Source organism: Staurois parvus, unplaced genomic scaffold, assembly GCF_062004578.1.
Source record: "Staurois parvus isolate SC_StPar_1 unplaced genomic scaffold, SC_StPar_1.0 ptg000113l, whole genome shotgun sequence".
Taxonomy (NCBI): Eukaryota; Metazoa; Chordata; class Amphibia; order Anura; family Ranidae; genus Staurois; species Staurois parvus.
The window spans coordinates 809,130-829,416 of record NW_028317909.1 but is presented as its reverse complement, the minus strand read 5'-3'; the positions used below and the strand labels follow the sequence as shown (position 1 = coordinate 829,416).

Genomic DNA, 20,287 nt, shown 5'->3' with positions numbered 1-20,287 from the left:
TAGGAAGAAAGAATTGAGCATATACAATGTTTGAATGTCTTCTGTGTTTGATAAGGTACTGCTAGCAAGCCCAGAGCATTCATCCCACATTGCTCATGTATCATAGATAATTCTGCTAAACCATGTGACAACTTTTTAATACATATAAGAGGTTAAAATACCACATTTTGCATTATCTTTGCCATGTAAATATCAACATATTTGAATGCTATTTTTTTTACAAAATATAACTGGATACTAACATTCATAGGTAATAACAGCAGGGATAGTTGATCAAGGGAATATCTGATTGCCTCCTGGAGGATTAAGAAGGATTTTTTTCTCCCCGCTGAAACAAATTGGATCATGCTTCATAGGGTTTTTTTTGCCTTCCTCTGGATCAACTGTGGGTATAGCTAGAGGTCTTAAATATTTTTTTTCTATTGTTTGAACTAGATCAGGGGTGTTAAACTGGAGGCCCCATGCTGTTGAGAAACTACAAGTCCCATAATGCCTCTGCTTTTGGGAGTCATGCTTGTAACTGTCAATCTTGCAATGCCTCATGGGACTTGTAGTTTGGGAACAGCTGGAGGGCTGCCAGTTTGACACCCATGAACTAGATGGACTTGTGTTTTTTGGAAACCAGACTAACTATGTAAAGCTAGGTTCCAATCTACTGTATGAGGGATATTTACTAAAACTGGGGAGTGCAAAAATCTAGTGCAACTCTGCATAGAAACCAATCAGCTTCCAGTTTTTTTTTTGTCAAAGCTTAACTGAACAAGCTGAAGTTAGAAGCTGATTGACTACCATGCACAGCTGCACCAGATTCTGTGTGCTCCAGTTTTAGTAAATCTCCCCCTATGTGGTTTTTAGTGACACATTACAATCCATTTAAAGTAGAACTAAAAGCAAAACATTTGTTTTCATTTTGGATAGAGTAAGGGAGGGTTATAACCCCTGCCAGTTTATTTCTTGCCATCTGTGTCCCATTGGGGAGATTTACCTTCACTTCTTGTTCTATAGCCAAAACAGTTAGATAGATAATCCCTGCAAATTAAGTGAGTTCCTTGAGGACCCCTAGGTCACCAGAACTAGTGTCCCCATTGGAAGATTTCCCCTCTATTACGTTTCTGGGGACAAACCAAAATTTGGGGTTTTCCTTTATTTTCACTTTTGATAACGGTAAACAGGACAAACAGAGAGGGTGAATCTCCCTAACAGGGGTGCAGACTGCAATAGAAACCTAATTTTTCTAAACCATCTCCACTCTATTCAAAATAAAAAAAAAAAAGCTTTGCTTTTAGTTATACTTTCCTGCAATGGGTTTTTTTGAAAGGTGCAAGGACGTTTTTTTATACACAATGCGGTGAGTGTTTGGCTACACAGTAGGGTAGCCACCTCATCCCTTTAAAACCGAACATATTAATTACACAAGTTCTGTGGCTTTGAAAGGTGGTAATAAAATTCACTTAGTGCTTCAACTGTGAAAAAATTGGCCTCAGAACCTGTGTAATTAATATTTGTTCGGTTTTAAAGGGATGAGGTGGCAACCCTAATACACAGTCTTCAATATAATTGCATCAAAAGTGCATTTTTACTGCACTTTCCTGCATGGCAACAGACACATACCTTGCCATTGGGTAAAACAAAAAAAAGCAAAATGCATTAAAAATGCATCAAAAACATGCATGAAAAAATGCAAAATGTGTCGCAAAAATGCATCAACTGCACATGCATAGATGTGAACCTAGCCTAGCTACAACTAAATCTTTGTTGAGGATCTTTTTTACCTGCAGCAAAAATGGATGGATTTGATGATTAACTTTCCTCAGACAATTCTTGGCTTGATCAATCCTATTACATTTACAATACCATCTTTATTAGAGGAGAATCAGCAAGAGGAAGGCAGCAATTAACCTCGGGGCCTACAGCTGAGCCCAAACAAGTGAAACAGTGGTTTTCCTTCAGTTCTCAACATATTCCAGGCTGCTTTCCGCTGTTAAGGTTTATAGTACCTATATATCATAGCATTTTTTATAAAGAATAATCTGGAAGATGTCAGTAAAGTTTACATTCATGCCTGCTGTGCAATAGGGTAGAGGTATTGAACCATTATAACTGCCTGCCACCCACAACTGTCGTTCATATTCACCTATAACTGGAAACATGCAATAGGTTCATTTCTACTGTTGGACACTAATGATTGTAACAGAATCAGTCAGGACTTCATTCTCTACAATGATGTATGAATGTGTATTTTTTTAAATAACAGAATATAAATGTGCATTTCAGCAGACAAAGATGACATGTTCAAGCAGATTTATTGTGTTAAAATTGGATTTTAACTATTGTCACTTTGGTTGGATGTAGGATTATTGTATTTCCATAAATGCAATAAAAAATATAGCGTAACAGCCAAAATTGTATCACTTGGGTATCGTCATTATTCTTGTAATATCACACCTGCTGCTAATGATAAAAACAGGTCTCTTTATCAAGGGGCTGAACGAGGATAAGATCCTAAGGTATTTTTACAATTACTGTTTGGGAACTAAAATGTCTGGAGTGCTTGCAGTCCTTTATATTTTTGATTGCAACAGGGAACCTATTGAAGGGGTTTCTATGCTTTATGGTTGTATCAGTCTGTCAAAGCATATTCTGTTTTTGTAATGACAAAGAGCACACAGATTACACCCTTCTGTGTGATGAGTGTTCTTTAATAGTATATGACTTTAAAGGATAAGTTCACCTTTTGCCCAAAAATAATAAATGTACATTTTCTTTTGCAGGTAGCAAAATGTGCATGTTATTTTTGGTAAAGCATTGCACCAGCGATCAGCAGATCGCTGGTACCATGCAGGTCTCCTGCAGACCTGTCAGTATATCTGCTTGCCTGTACAGGATGTATGAACAAGCAGATATGCTGACAGAAAGATTCAATTAACTACCACAGCACTCCAAAATGCCGTGGTAGTTCACTGAGAACTACAAGCCGACAGCTGCTAAGGTAGTTCATTCATTCACAGAACTCTGTGAATGAATGGTGTGGCCGTGAGGGCAAAGCCCTGCATGGCCGCTCTGCTTTTAAGGCTGACAACTAGTACAGGAAACTTCCCGTACTTCTGTCACAGAAACAGAAACGGGTGGAATATGTAACATGTTCCCAAAGGTGAACTTATCCTTTAAAATATGAGTAAAATATATATTGGGTGATGTATTGTATGAAAAATGGCATCCTGTTACCCACCAGATTCAAATACAAAAAGAGAGGACCCACCAGCTTAATGCATTAACATAAGACCACTTTATTGTAAAAAAACAAAATACATACAATATACTCACAAAAGTGAACAACAGCAAGCATAAAATCAGTCTTGCTCCAATGATGAAATGAAGACCATGAAAAAGGGGGAATAGTCTACGCATTTCAAGGGAAATGCCCTTTTCATCAGAGCTACTAACTCGGGTAAAGAGAGCATTGCCCTTGAAACACATAAGCTACGCCCCCTCATGTTAATGCACTAGGCTGGTGCGCCCTCTCTTATTGTTTTTGGTACAGTCGGAGGTCTAAGGATTCCCCTATCTGAAGTGGGCAGTAAGGACAATGTATATCAGAGTTCCCCAAGGTCAGTTCCTCCTTGGTCTGGCAGTACAGAAGAGGAACACTTCCTAAGACCATCTCTTTATACACATTTTCAAAAACTTGAGGCTCTAGCGTACCTGTAGTGTTGACAGAGGTGTATGATTCTTCACTAGATTCAAATGTTTTAAACTAACAACTGGAATCTGAAAGTTTGAATTTGGTGACTGTGGGCAATATTGTGATTTTCCTAAAGAATAACTCCAGTAAAATATAAAGGAGTTGAATTGCTAAAAGGAAATATGCTGTTTATTTTGCAAGGCAATTTACCCCAGAACTTATGAATGAACTGAAGCTCTGCTGTTTTCAAGTATCCAATCATGTGTGAGCAAAAATATTGTTTTTTTTTAAGTTTTCCTTGCACATGATTGGGTGTTCTCTGAAATGTGAAATTTCACCACATTAACTATGCTCTGGGGAAAGTTTGCTTGCAAAATGGCAACATCCCTTGCTAAATCTTTAGTTCATTTATTTATTTCTTTAAATGTCAACCTTTAAAATCAGTCTTGTAATCATCAAAAAAGTGCCTCTATTGCCTTAGTGCAAGCCAGCAAAAAGCTTGAGGAATTTCAGGGCTCAGGGCTCAGACATAATGCCAAGTGTGGCACCAATTCTGTAGAACTGTAGGCTCTAAAAACCGTTGTCACTCTTCTGTTATTTAGCTATATAGACCAGTAGGAGTAAATACATCACAAGAGGGGTTGATTTACTAAAGGTAAGTAGACAGTGCACTTCGCAAGTGCAGTTGCACTCATTTCCCCCAGATTTTAGTAAATGCGGTGAAGCTCTGCTTTTATCCATCATCCAATTTTGTGCAAACAAAAATGCTTTGTTTTATTTTCCTTGCACCTGATTGGGTATTCTTTACAAAGTGAAGCTTTACCACATTTACATTTAATATGAAAAAACTTGCAGACTGCACAGTCTATTTGCATTTAGTGAATCAACCCCTATGTGTGAATCACTTGAGCCTCTAATATTTGTTTGTAAAAATGATGCAATATACCAGTCCAGAAAAAAAACTTTTACAGATAATGGCAAGCAAAATATTATTTCCCAACATACATTTAAGAAAGCAATTTTTATTATTATATATTTTATATTTTTATTTTTTAATTATTTTTATATAGATTTTTAATATTGTTTCATTTTATTTTTGTTCGGGGGGCCTAGGGCAGTTGCCCCTTTTTTCTCTTATAAATCCAAAACTGTATGTAGGTCCGGTTCATGTTTACAGATATTCTAACAGTAAAATATTTCCTGTGTATGATTTGTAACTGAGTATATAGCTATTTAGAAACATTATTCATCACATAACCGTATAGTGCATAGTGTACGTTGTGTTATATATGGGGACTTAACATATAACAGTAACAGTGTGAAATCATTCCCAGCAACCAGGTATATTAATGAGCTCTGTCACTACAACATCCCTATGATATACTTTTTGTGTGTGTTATGGGGGAATTGAAATAATGCTGCTTTATTAATCTTTCTTCTTCTCCTTTTCTATCATTCCTCTCCTCCCAAAATAAAACAGCTTAACTGTTTAAACAAACTGACACTAAGTTACGACTAGGAACTGAAAGATCAGGGATCAAACTGATATTTCCTGCAACGTGCCAAGGGAGTACTTGGTATGAGGTATTCCTGAAAGGGAAGCCAGGATTGATGAGAACCCTGTTATGTGCTTTACAAATGTTCACAAGGAGGGTCTCTGACCTGGGATGCCGTCCTGCATAACACCACTTAACCCCTTCACTGCTACACCAATCACATCCACAATATCCTCCCTCCTTCCCCTACACCAAACATGATTAGTAGAAGGACATAAATAATATTGCACGCCTTATTTAAAGTGGAACTACACTGCATCTAAGCACAACAAGTCAAAAATATTATTTAATTCATTTTTAATATTCAAAGCAAACTCCTCCATCCATCCATGTCTCCATGCTTTATTTTGCTGATAAATCACTTTTAAAAAAAACCCTAGCATTTCTGGGTGTGGTCATTTTGAGTAAGGGCAGCATTTACTTCCTGGAATCCATCTGCCCTTAGCTCAGGCATGCAGACAGGAGGGTGTGCTTAGTTGAGAAAAGCCCTCCTAAAGACTCCTGGGATGTATGACATCATTTCTTCTTTCACCATTGACTTCTCTATCACATCGAACAACACTACCACCAAACCCGCCCCACAGGCCAGAGTACTTGGTGTCATTCTGGACTCCAACCTATCCTTCCAACCCCAAGTCCAATCTTTAACAAACTCATGCAGACTCCACCTCCGCAACATTGCCAAAATCCGCACGTTCCTAACTCCAGAAACCACTAAACAGCTCATCCACTCCCTCATCATATCACGACTCGACTACTGCAACTCCCTCCTCACTGGCCTGCCTCGCCGCTGGCTATCCCCGCTTCAGTCGATCCTGAATACGGCTGCCAGACTCATTCACCTTTCCAACCGCTCCGTCTCCGCCCCGTACTACATCACTGACCTAATATCCAAGTACCGCCCAGCACGCACACTCCGCTCCTCACAAGACCTCCTTCTCTCTAGTTCCCTGGTCTCCTCCTCCCATGCCGCCTCCAGGACTTCTCCAGGGTGTCACCCATCCTCTGGAACTCCCTGCCCCAACCCATCAGATTATCACCTACTCTCCTCTCCTTTAGGCACACCCTGAAAACCCACCTCTTCAGGGAAGGCTACCCCACCCCCTGCTAACTTGCCGACCTCCTCCACTCTTCCTACCACTCCATCCCCCACAGCTATCTCCTCCTGTGCCACCACCCACTCCCTCCTAGATTGTAAGCTCGAAAGAGCAGGGCCCTCAATCCCCTCATGTTTTGCATTGTATTGGTATTGTTCTGTCACATGTTCTGTCCCCCTTTGTAATGTACAGCGCTGAGCGAACTATTAGCGCTTTATAAATACTGTATAATAATAATAATAATAATCTGCCTAGGCATGGAAAGCAGGAAGTAACTGAAGAAATGTGAAAACAAGGTTTAAAACAAGCGAATATCATACACTTTCCTATTTATTTACTACTGCTAGCATCATAAGTATTAAAAATAGTCAATGTTGCTTTACTCTGTACCATGACAAATCTGTATCACCTGCTTTGCAATTTAAACTCTATGATGTGAGCTGCACCTACCATATTGAGAATTCAATAAACAGCATACTGTTAAAAAAAAAATAGTCAATGTTGATTGAAAGAGTGAAGTTCCGGTTTAGGCGTCAGAAAATAAGAACCATTATTATAGAGCCGGCTCATTTACTAAAGTACTTTGGTGTACCAATCTGTTATAATTTACTGTATGTACACTTTCATGGTGCAATTTTAAACAAATCATTTAACAAAACAGAATCAATACCATAAGTCAAGGCAATCAATCAAAACTGAGCTCATCCTAAACTGGCTATACACATACAGGTGTACCTCGGATTACAAACGCCGCGGTTAACGTAATTTTCGGTTTACGAATGAAAATCCATTGAAAATAATGCCTCAGTTTACACATTTTTTACAAATTTTTTTCACAATATGAAGTGTTTGTTGGTGCTGATTTTTAAATGCAATTCTCGACTTTTTTTTTCTTCACTACAGCTCACAGGATTAGTTGTCACTTTCCCCGGCGTTAAAGGAAACTTTGTTTCTTTTAAGAAACTAAAAGGAAACATTCTTTCTTTTAGCTGGGGGGGAAAGTGACAGCTGAATCTCTGAGCTATAGTGAAGAAAAAAAAAGCAGTAATTACATTTAAAAACTTGCACCATAATAAATAAAAAAATGGCGTGGGGTCCCCCCTCCCATCCATATCAAGCCTGCCGTGCTGCATGCTCGGGTAACGGTCTGGTATAGCGTGTATGGCATGGGAGTTCCCCTCTAAATTCATACCAGACCTGAAGGGCTTGGTATGGATGGGCCGTTTATTTATTTATTTTTTCAATTGCCGGCAATTCTTTTACATTCAGCTGTCAGTGGGGAACCCCGCTGACAACTGAAACATTAACACATGGTTGTCACTACTAAAATACTGCATGACTTGATAAAATAACTCGTGTGGTATTTGAGTAGCGTTTAGTTTTTTCTGACCTCCGGAACGGATTAATTGGTTTTCAATGCATTCCTATGGGAAACGGCGTTTTGGTTTACAAATTTTTCGCTATACGAAAACTTCTACAGAACTAATTAAATTTGTAAACCAAGGTATGCCTGTATATATTTTTTGATTCCGGACGCAGGCTGAGTGGAAAAAAATCCAACAAGTTCCTCCATCCAAGCTACACAGCATGGATGGACAAATCTCCCCTTGTGGATATTGTATTTTGACAGCTAACCCTGCCAGCTGTCAAAGTATTGAACAATGGCTCCATCTGATTGGATGTTCAGCTGACAATTCTCCTGCTAGCCCCTTCAATTCTTCAATCGAGGGATATCAGGGGGGAGGTGGCAGACAGGGCAACCCACTGAGCGAAATTCAAACAGTCAATGGCTAGCTTTACTACAGGAAGTTAAGCTCCTTTCAGATGAGGCAGATTCCGCTCTGATCAGCAGGGGATCTGTGAGCTGATCCCCTGCTGATTGGTGCAGGGCAGAACAGATGTCACATCCATGTCCACAAACAGAGCCCGCTTTGCTCCATGGGCGGCTGGGTGTAAACAATATCTGCTGTCTGTTTACATTTGGTTAGCTCCAATCTGGTCCGCCAAAATGGAAAAGGGCACCGTCATCTTCCTGTTTTTAGCAGACATGATTAGACCCAAGGTAGGTGGGTATAAATGGACAAGTCCATTCACACCTGCCTGCTCATAGGGATGCATGGACCTTCCAATCTGATTTGCCTTAAAAACTGACAGGTGGACCGCCTGTCTTAAAGGGGCCTTACTCCTCACTTTTCACCTCAGGTGGCCAAACCATTTTTGCAATTTTTCACTTTTTTTATCATTTCACAGTCTATAGAAGACCCCACCATAAAAGCACAGGACCAATACAATAAAAACATGAAAACTACTGGTTTTGTAAGTCCTGTGATAGTTGGGCATTATTAGCACACACAAACACAACATAATTGCAAATTCCTTACTAAATCTAAAGCAAAAAGAACCTTTACAAACGTTACAGAGTTAATAAATAGCAGTGACAGCAGGAGGAGGTCACACAAGGGCTAGGGGTAGATCAGCACTGTAGGAGGGTCCTCACACTCCCCTTAGCCCTCCTGAGCAAGTGGGCAGCAGGCAGAACGGGGTCCCTCCCAGGGCATGCGGTGGGGTAGGCTGAGGTGATTATATTTTTTATGAATGGCTTGTCAGCCACTGATCGCAGCTATTTGTTAAGCAGCATAGAGTTCATGGTCACTGAAGAAGTTCAATTGAGGTGTCAATGAGTGTATCTTTACACATATGGAAAATAATTCAGTGAGCTTGCCCTTTACCAAAACATTCTTCAGATGGAATGCACCGATTACAGTGAAAAAAACTATTTTATCCCAAACATGTCTATCTGTTCTCTTTTCCTTTTTATTAGTTTAGGCAACATAACTTTGTTTTATTAATTTTAACATCCCATTCTATGCTCCTGTTTTGGATTTGTAAGTGACTACAGGATTCCAGAATTCCTAAATGATTTATTCCATTCAGGACATAGCGATGGTATCTGAGAAAAGGCTTTCCGGACCCAATGATACTCATCTCTCCAACATTCCACCACTGCTCCCTCCTCTATCTCGCACAAAACACCCTGTGCTTCCAGGTATGTGGAAACATATGACCTCCTCCCATGTGACTAGCAACCAATCATTAGGCCAGAGCCCTGTCACATGACAGAGGGGGGCCACCAGTCTGATCTACATTGACACTGATAGAGAGGTGAGTATCAGTGAATTGTGGGGGTAAGGGGTGGTTAGTCTTTTTTAAGAGGTACTGCCACTGTTGCTTTGAATGGGAAAAGTGACAGTGTCTGTATAAACTGTGTATTCACTTAAAGCCCAAACCCAGGCTTCTCTTCTGTTTGCTCACAATCCTCCATTAACAAAACCCACAGCTTAAAAAGAAATCTATAATTATCTTTTTTCTAGGTGTCTTTGGTCCAACTAGCAATGTCACATGTCCCCTTCACCCTCTAGGGCAGCTCTGAGTAGCATTCTCCTGTCAGCTCAGGGTGGGGGCATAGTCATTATGCCCTAGGTGCAGGGTTTTCATGTGGGGGAGCACAGAGCATCATTGTGGGAGAAACTGTTGCAGCTGTTAGTACATGCACTACAGCCCACAGAATGATCACTGTCTTCCCCCGGTAGTTCAATAGCGTAATCCAGGCCAGCATAAACAGTCTAGAATATGGAGGGAAAGCTGTATCTGCTCTGCACCCTAGGTTCCTTGCACCTAGTATAAATATATATATATATATACACACACACTTGTGTTCAAAATAATAGCAGTCAGACATCACTAACCTGATCAATCACTGTTTTTGGTAGGAATGATATTTCTACATGGCAAATAATTTACTAGCAGGTGTAGTAGAGTAATAGAAATCCAACAGACCCAACAGTCATGACATGCATGCTGCTGATTCTGTGTAATTGAATCACTAATTGAAAGGGGCATGTTCAAAATAATAGCAGTGTGGAGTTCTATTAGTGAGGTCATTCATTCTTTGAAAAACAGGTGGCAATTATTGCCCTTATTTAAGGAAGGAAGGCAGGCAGCAAATGTTGTACATGCTGGTTACAGTGCATTTCTCTCTGAAATTCTGAGGAAAATGGGTCATTCCAGACATTGTTCAGAAGAACAGCGTACCTTGATTAAAAAGTTGATTGGATAAATGATAGGCTGCTCAGCTAAAATGATTGCAAATGCTTTAAAATGGCAACCAAAACCTGAAAGACGTGGAAGAAAGCGAAAAACTACCATTCGAATGGATAGAAGAATAGCCAAAATGGCAAGGACTCAGCCAACAATCAGCTCCAGGAAGATCAAAGAAGGTCTAAAGTTACCTGTGAGTACTGTTACAATTAGAAGACGCCTATGTGAAGCCAAGTTATCTGCAAGAAACTCCTGCACAGTCCCACTGTTGAAAAAAAGACTTGTTCTGAAGAGGTTACAATTTGCCAAAGAGCACATTGACTGGCCTAAAGAGAAATGGCGCAACATTTTGTGGACTGATGAAAGTAAGATTGTTCTTTTTGGGTCTAGTGGCCGGAGACAGTTTGTCAGACGACCCCCAAACACTGAATTCAAGCCACAGTACACAGTGAAGACAGTGAAGCATGGTTGTGCAAGCATCATGATATGGGGATGTTTCTCATACTACGGTGTTGGGCCTATTTATCGCATACCAGGGATCATGGATCAGTTTGAATACATCAGAATACTTGAAGAGGTCATGCTACCTTATGCTGAAGAGGAAATGCCCTTGAAATGGGTGTTCCAACAAGACAACGACCCCAAACACACCAGTAAATGTGCAACATCTTGGTTCCAGACCAACAAGATTGACGTTATGGAGTGGCCAGCCCAATGCCCGGATCTTAATCCAAAAGAAAACTTGTGGGGTGACATCAAAAATGCAGTTTCTGAGGCAAAACCAAGAAATAGAGAAGAACTGTGGAATGTAATCCAATCATCCTGGGCTGGAATACCTGTTCACAGGTGCCAGAAGTTGGTTGACTCCATGCAACACAGATGTACAGCAGTTCTTAGAAACAGTGCTTATACAACTAAATATTCATTAAGTCATTCAAAGGAAAGCAAAATCTTCAAACATTTTTCAGTTTATATAGTGAATGTTTGAGTTTGTAAAGAAGAATACGAACACTGCTATTTTTTTGAACAGTCTAATATTCACTTTTCTTCAATTTATTTTAGTGGAACAACACAAATTTGATATATTTTTCTTCATGCTTTGATTTGGAATAGAATGTGTAGTGTTCCCAATGCATTTGTGTGTATGGAAATAAAAGCTATTAGAAGGATTTTGAGCTTCATTCACTTTTTTCAACACACTGCTATTATTTTGAACACAACTGTATATGTGTGTATGTGTATATATATATATATATATATATATATATATATGTTTGTATGTGAGTGTGAGTGTATGTATGCATGTGTGTGAGTATGTGCGCTGTTGGTAAAAGGGAGGAATGAATCATAAAGGGTGATGGGCACTAGGGTGTATATACTCCTGAACCCTGCTCGTTACATACTCCTGACCCCCAAAATCTGTTCACTGGGTTGTATAATACTGTTATTCTTAACTGCAGCACTACTCTGTATATTACATATTTCTGACCCCTGCACTCTTTTTGTTACACACTTCTGAGCCCTGTATGTACATACCGCTGACCCCCACACTCTTCCCACTGGGTTGTGCAATACTTTTATTCTTGATCTCTGCACTATTCTGTACAATACATATTTCTGACCCCTGCACTCTGTATGTTACACCCTTCTGACCCCTGAACTATGTAGGTTACATACTCCTGACCACGACACTCTTTTTGCTGGGCTGTATGCTACTTCTACTCCTGACCCCTCCTGTGCACCTTATGTTACTTTTATTCCTGAACCCTGTACTCTGTACAATAAATACGCCTGACCCCTGTACATTACACACTTCTGACCCCTGCACTCTGTATGTGGGTATGAGGATCAGGTGCATACATCAGAAGAGGGGGTGAGGTTTGGCTTAGTTACCCTTGCCCCAGCACTGTAAAGCAGATTTTTTTTGTTCTTAACTGCAGCTGGGAGATCCATTTGTTTGGTTTTTGCCCACGCTGGAATTGGGCTTTATAGAAAACTTTTCATGCAAGAAACACAGAGGCTGCTATTGCTGATCTCCCGTTCTGAAAATATTATTTGCTTGGCTGCCTTGTCAAGTGTCCCTAAACTAGAACATACAAAGCTTTTTGAATGTTCTCTGAAATCCCTGATCTGCATACATGTCAAATTAGCATGTGTTGAAGTCTGTGGGTCAACATATCAGCCAGGCAAATATAATTTTCAAACGAAGACCAGTAATGACTGTTCACATAGGGCTGATTCAACACAAGATGAAGAGGTGCAAAACATAGGCACAGGAAATACCATAAGGAGGTTCTATAAAAGTCCTTAGAAGGCTCATCACTGCTTCTAACAGAGATGGTGGAAGTTTTATGGAGGCTAGTACTTTGAGTTCAGCAGAGGTCAACGTAAGACTGTGTGGTCTAAAACTAGATTATGGATACAGTTTTCATGTATTCTCTTATCCTCTGTATATCACTATATCATTAGTAATACAAATAATGGGGATGTTATTTATACACCATTTTTTCTACAACAACATGTCCAAGGATTTCTATAAAGGGAAATGCTATGAAATCATCCCTGTGGGGTCACAACCTTCCAAGTTTACTATGACCTTCTTCTTGTTCTTACAATCATTTAAAAACGTATCCCAGCCTGAACTCCATCGTCTTCACTATCCTATGTTATAAATGTAAGTCTCTTGTTTATATTTGGACATAGTGATTTATGCTGAGGATTGAATATTTTATGACGCTTCCATTTGTATGAGCAATTAAGCATGAGTATTTATAGTTCATAGGGAGTGGCAACAATTCCACTCAACCACATTTTATAAATCTGTGGTATAAAGGATACTGGACTATTACTGCTATTGTTTAGGATAATGTCTGTTTGTTTATTGGTAAAAATTCTACTTGTGGGTTAGCTTTGAGTTAATGAGCAAGCCTACTTATCCATATGAATGCAATTAATATTCAATTTAAGGTTGACCATATAAAGTGTTTATAATGCAGCAAATGTTCATTATGAATTTAATAAACCTAACAAAAAGAGGGATCCTTAATTCCAAAACATTGCGGTTACAGTAAAAAGTGATTGCATGTATTGATTTTGGTTGCTTGCTATAAATGCCATTGGAAAGTTTGGTCAGTGGTTTTGTGCTTCTTCCACAACTTGTGGTCTACACTTACACGCAGCCTTATTCAGTAAAAAAAAGCACATTATTAAATGCAATTATCTATAGCAACCAATCCAAATTCCCTATGTTGCATTTAGAACAGGACAGACTGATCTGTAATTGTTATTGCACTTATTGTTCAGCACTCTTTTTTAAATGACGGCCTGAAAGACTTGAAGGCCGAAGACCTTTAACTAAACATGGAAAGAACTGGTTTAACCTAGGATGGTGAGAAAAGTATTTTAAAGTGATACAAATTAAAAATGTTTTACCTTAATACATTCGTTCCATAAAGGTAAAAAACATTTTTTATTTCTATGTCTTCACCCTTCCCTGTGTGAAGGGTAAGAGAGGGGAGAAGATGTACGGCTGCATCTTTTCTCCCCTCTCTTCGGGCTCTTTCAGAAGGGACAGACCCGTTTAACGGATCCAATTACTCAGCGGGGGATCTCTCCACTGATCACCGCTGAGCAAGCAGATGACAGCTGTGTCCCCTCTGAAGCTGCAGAGCAGACACAGAGCTGCTCACTCTGGCGGTCGGATAAAAATGACCGCCTGTCCGTTTTCATCCGATCTGACGGACAGAAGGGGAATTGGATCCCCATCTGTCCCTTTTTGGCATGTGATAAAACATTGCTTCCTATGGTGCTTGTTCACATGTCTGGTGCACTGGTGGTGCAGATTATGTGCGGTTTTAAAATAAGTCATGACTGATTTCTGAGCAGTGTGGTCCGGTTCAGGTGTGGATTACAGGCTATTGACTTCTCTGGGAACTGTTTATAAACCACATATGTGTGAACAGTATAAGATCCTGAGATAATCCTGTCCTGAACCTGATGTAAACCTGATGTGAACCAGTGAACAACTTCTGTATCAATTAGCTGTGAAGCCTGAGCTTCAATCTGCACCACATATGTGTGAATCAGCTCTTAGACATATTCAGGGCCATAGCTCTATCAGTGGACTATATAGGCAAACAAACACTGGAGCCAAAAACAAAACTCCACTGATGGATTCCCTCTTTTGCACAGAATAGTTTTTATTCTACCAGTCCTTACCTGGCTTGGAATATTAAGGCAATGTATACAGGGAAAGGGCAGTACAGTGGCTCAGTGGTTAGCACTACTGCCTTGCAGTACTAGGGCCTTCACTTTGAATCCTGGGGCTAAGACACTATCTGGATATGGTTGTCTCCCACACTAGAAAGACATTCAAGTAGGGTAATTGGTCCCAATTTGTGTGTGCATAGGAAGAGTACATTGCAAGCTGCTTGAGGTTACGGACAGATGTGAAAGAATAGTATGTAAATCAAACTTGCAATAAATAAATGAATAATAAGGGAATCTGTCTCTGGCTATTAGAGCTCATTCACACTTGTGCGACTTGTAATTCAACTTTGGGGTCCAAAGTTGCATGACAAGTTGCACCCCATATTTCCCAATGAGTACCATTCATATCTGTGCAAATTCAATTGCAGCAACTTGAAAGTAGTTCCTGCACTGGTCTGGCTTTCATACGACTTGAGGGCCACAGACTTCAATGTAAACTCTCCAAAGTTGCATGAAAGCCGTATCTGAATGATATACATGTGACTTGTGTGCGACTTTGTACAGCAGAAACAATCATCCTTTGTGAAAGCCGCACTCATCCAAAGTTGCATCAAGGTCGTGTCAAAGTCGAAATAAAACTCACACGATTTTGAAGTTGCACAAGTGTGAATGGAGCCTCAAGGGCAACATAACAGGTTTTCCTAAAAACCGAACTCCTTCACTGATACGCACCAACTCCCCTGCCACCCTGTTTGTCTTTCAAAGCCCTTGTAGATACCAAGTGACCTTCTCCCTTCTTACCAGGATACAGTGATCGGGCTTGAAAGGCCACTCATCAGACCCAAACAATGTCATATGTAGTAGGGAAGCAGGTCTTTAACCCTGTTTAAATCTGAACAATGTCTGATATGGAGCTTATACAGCAGGGTTTTTCAACCAGGGTTCCATGGAACCCTATGGTTTTTCCAGATTTTACCAGGGGTTCCTTGAGCAATGAGCAATTTCTGCCTTTCAGATAAGTTCCCATTCATCTTTGTAGCTATTTATAAGGGGGTAATTCTTCCCAGAGACCACAAGTGTAAGGAGCATTCTTCTCACTGACCATCACACTAATGTATCATGAGTTGTAGATATAGTAATTTTTAGCAAGGGTTCTTTGAGACTGGAAAGGGTTCCTCTGTGTTGAAAAGGTTGAGAAAGGCTGTTATACAGTGTTTGAACCTATGGCTCTGACTGAGCCAAGGGGCAAAGGTATAGGTAAGTGGATAGGGGAAGATGAGGTGGGTGAGCTTTCAAGAGAGCCTTTCATGTTCCCCTGAATGGGAAAAGTGACAAATTCCCTTTAGGTAAGCTTTAATGAGATTACTGTTTCTACTGATGATGGGGAAAAAGTATATTCAACAACTGTATAGGAAATGCTTTCTGTCTGCCTCTGCTGCTTATAAGTACAGGTCTACTGTAGCTGATGTCAAATCTGACCCTGGACATAAATCTGACCCTGGAAATATCTACTGCATTCATGTTAGGTACTGCACTGCAATGTTGTATTTACAGTCATTTTATACATGATCACAGTCACCAGCCCCATATCAGTGTGTCTGTCTGTGACTGCTCAGTATTTCCTACTTTCACCACCAGTGTTTTCAAATTATGGAGGACTCAGCACAGATGAGATGTTTCTATCTTTTCCCTGTGCTCTCATGGGATTGTGTAATACATTGTACCTGCGAGCTACAGAGGAGGATCCCACGCATCTCTCTCATGCCTCCTTAATACCATCTATTACCATGAAAGATGGCTTAAACAGGCTGTGCCTGGTGGCTGAGAGACAAAGAGCTAAACTTAGAGGTCATTTGGCACCTTATGTGATTCTGCTTGTTCTGGATAAAATCAAATTGGAAGACTCCCCTTAAAACCGGAAAAAAACACCGTTGATTCTAAACAGGACTTGATATCTCTACTGAAAAGCACAGTTCATCACAAAAATACCAGAGAAGCTACTGGGGGATGGGGAGAGAGATAATTAACTATTTGGTCCCCAGGTGCTCACCGTTTCCGTATCCTTAGCTCCAGTGCGCTCCAAGATTTGTGACAAAATTCGCTCCCGATCCTTCAGTACCTTCATTTTTTCTTTGATGAAATATTTTGGGATTGGAATTTCCAAACTTTCCTATTGGAAAAAAAACAATAGCTGAGTATACAAGCTAAAGATGGAATAACAAATTACTGTCCCATCAGTCAGGCTCATAAAGGCTCGTATAGCATACTGTATATGTCAGGCTGCCTCTTGTAGCCACTCAGATCTTTAAAAAGTTGCAAGCACTTACATCATGCACAAAAACAGACTAATATATTTGATTAATTTCTGCCATTTGTAGAGCACCAAAGTACTATACAAAGCTTTACAGAGTACAAATGGGCATTCACTTTGGTACTTGTTTCAAGTTTTTAATTATCTAACAGGAATTTCTCCATTTGGGGCATACAACACCAAAAACAAGAGTGAAAAAAGTGTTCATCTTCATCCAATGGCTTCTTACCTTAACCTGACCATTAGGCTATTCCTCATACTTGATTGTTAGGCTACCCCTCAGACTCATCGATCCCAACTGTCCCTGAATTTGAGGGACACTCCCTGATTTGGAACAAAGTCCCTCTCTGTCCCTCTTTCTTCCTCATTTGTCTCTCAATTTGGTCTGATCTATATAGTTGTATATAAAATGCACTATTTATCTATCAAAAAGTATTTCCCAGTGCTAAACATTTCCAATTTCTAAATTGCTGCATTTGGATATTTCCAAAGCCAATATAAAGGAATAGAAGCAGTCAAAAAACTACTTGTGGGTTTAACCAACAATTTTTTGTGTGTAATTCTCCTTTAAGGGTGTCATGGCAGGGGTGGGCGTGTCCTATGACTACATACTTTTGCTAATAGGTGTACCTTGTTCCCATCTCAGAAAGTTGGGAGGTATGCACACTTAACCAAACCCCTAAGATGTACATATTTCCTATAGTATAAAGAACATCTAAAAATGTTATCTGGGCATACCCAATAACCCAAAACATTTACCTTTTGACTTGCATTCCCCCAGAAAAGTAGCAGTGCACCTCCTGGTGTAGTTGTGCTTAGACATACCTGTCCTTTAGCCTAACAGCAGTGCGAGATCTAAATCTGCAGTGCGAGATCATCTAAGGCACTACTGCCTCTATCTGCCCTTTTCACATGATATAGAGTGAGATTTGGTGTTGTTGATACTCCACTGTTCTGCATTGTTCTCCAAAGGGCTTGCTGAAGAAGAAGTTGTACTTGTGGACCACAAGTGCAAATCTCATCCTGTTTGTGCTTCATCTATTCTGTTGATGTGCTTCCTTTACCTCTCCTGCTTCTGGATCATAACCCTACCACTTCAGGTCACTATTGATGAGCCTGGCAGCTCTGACATGGTGAAGCAAAGCCCTGCTCCTTCAGCAAGATGGCCCCATCTATTTAGAGACAAAGGGGTTGATTTACTAAAGGCGAATAGGCTGTACACTTTGCAAGGGAATTTTCCCCAAAGCTTAGTGAATGCGGTAAAATTTTACTTTGTAAAGAATACCTAATCAAACGCAAAGAAAATAACAAAGAGCATTTTTGCTTGTACATGCATGGATAAAGGAAGTCAGCAGAGCTTCATCTCATTCACTAACCTCTGGGGAAAGTTCCCTTGCAAAGTAGACAGCCTATTTCCCTTTAGTAAATCAACGTAACATTGTAAAATAAAAAAAGAATATTAAGTCAGTAATGGGGAAAAGATCAGCTTCAGTGAGCCAACAGATAATTCTAGTGACTATTCCTTTGTACTTTGCATTCATTTTTGGACAGTTTCCATTGTACAGGTCATCTTTAACATCACACTAAAACCTAACCCCAACCCATAAAACAAATTATATTTGGAGAAAAAATATCACCACACATAAGCTCAGAGCTATATAACTTGTTTCATTATTTAGGGTTTCTGTTAAGCACAGCAGCTTATAGGTAGAGGGTTCATACACTTTCACATTTTTCATTGTTTAGTAGTTGTAGCATGGGGTGGATTTTATTATTTATTAACCCTAACCTAACCCTAAGGCATATTTCACACTGATCAGTATACTTCTCCTGCATCGCGTGTGCAGAGCAGTGTACCTGCGATTTTTGTGTGGGTTAGCTGTGCTTTGCCATAGACTTCTTTATGTGGTTTTATTGTGCTTTCAGAATGGTCACTGTTTTAACAAAATCTTCCCAAAAGATTATGTGTCTATTTAGCATATTTTATGCATGTTATTTACCTGTAAAATCCTCCCCTGTGTAGACATCTAAAAGTCCTGAGACTGTTGGGGAAGTGCTAAAGGAAGGGCTATGATGTGCAAGAAAGGAGGGGGGCGGTGCTAAGGAATTAACACTTTCTGGTGTGGTCACACTTTCTAGCACATTCGCTCCATGTGCGCTCTTGACAGTTACCGGCGCCTAAGGAAACTTCCCGATAGCTACTTGCGATCAGGAGCTTTCCGATTATGTGACTGCTGTGACAATCAATCACGACGGTCACATGTTCATAAACCCTGCTCTGCCTCCTGGCATCAGAAACCCTTTAAAGGGTCGGGATGCATCAGCGTTAGGGGTTGAGGATCGAAGCAGGCCATGGATCGAAATTCAGTTAGTTAAGCAGGGACTGGTCAAATTTCAATCAATCTGTAGGCAGGCTGGTTGTACAAAAATTGATCTCTCGAACAACTTCTGTACAACCATAGTGTTGGAAAATTTTTGCTCGATCAGTACCTCCAGCTATAGCCATCGGTGCTGATGAGTGTATTTTGATGGCGGGGAGGCCTTCCCACTGTCAGATTACAATAGCTCCGAAGAAGGGAATCCGCCATCCACACTGTGGATGGGGAAAGTATTTATTTTCTTTCATTCAACCCACTGGTTGAATGAAAGAAAATGAATCATCTATGGCCTGCCTTAGGCTTTTCTTCCAATTAAAAGTGATGCTGTGCTACACTTACCTTCCCTTTGCTTCCCTCACCATTAGAATCAAAGTGACAACCTGATACTTCTGGAATTGGTGACTCAGAATTCTTCCTCCCGTGTGACAGCATTAATGCTTCCCGGCTGGCTGTCTAGGCATCTAGCGCTGTCACAAGGGAATGGGGAGAGAGGGCTTAGCCCTGTATAAGCTCCAAGTCATGACTGGTCTGTGTTATTTATCGTCACTGAAATGCATAACATATGATCATCCTCCAGTCCCAATTCCACTCTTCCTAATGGCTCACCCCTTCTCACCTTCAAGTCTTTGTTTCCCATGTTTTTCTTTATGTTCTGTTATTAGGAAAACCTACAGGGAATCTTTCCCTAAAACTAAAGTTGAGAAACAATGCTGATTGCAAGTCCCTGTATACTACCATACGCCTTAAATTCATGCTTACATATATCTCCAATAACGGAAAACGAGTCTCATATTAATACCCACACTAATAAACCAGCTACTGTAAATATGCAGTGATAAAGTTAGGATGCTCTATTGGTCCATTACTGTAATGTTAAAATACTACAGGGACCCAGCACTGTATTAGAGCTGTTGGAATCATTAAGAGGCAAATTGTAGACATTGCTGGCAGCAGAT

The 20,287-nt window shown here is 40.1% G+C and overlaps 1 protein-coding gene across 1 annotated transcript in view; it reads right to left on the bottom strand.

Annotated features, from left to right (window-relative positions):
• The window catches only part of DRC11 (dynein regulatory complex subunit 11), a 285,978-nt gene that overhangs the window by 216,321 nt on the left and 49,370 nt on the right, over positions 1 to 20,287 (bottom strand). Inside the window, exon 4 of the mRNA XM_089671666.1 lies at positions 16,693 to 16,812. Coding sequence (XP_089527792.1) covers positions 16,693 to 16,812 — 120 coding nt within the window. The remainder of the gene's footprint in view (positions 1 to 16,692; positions 16,813 to 20,287) is intronic.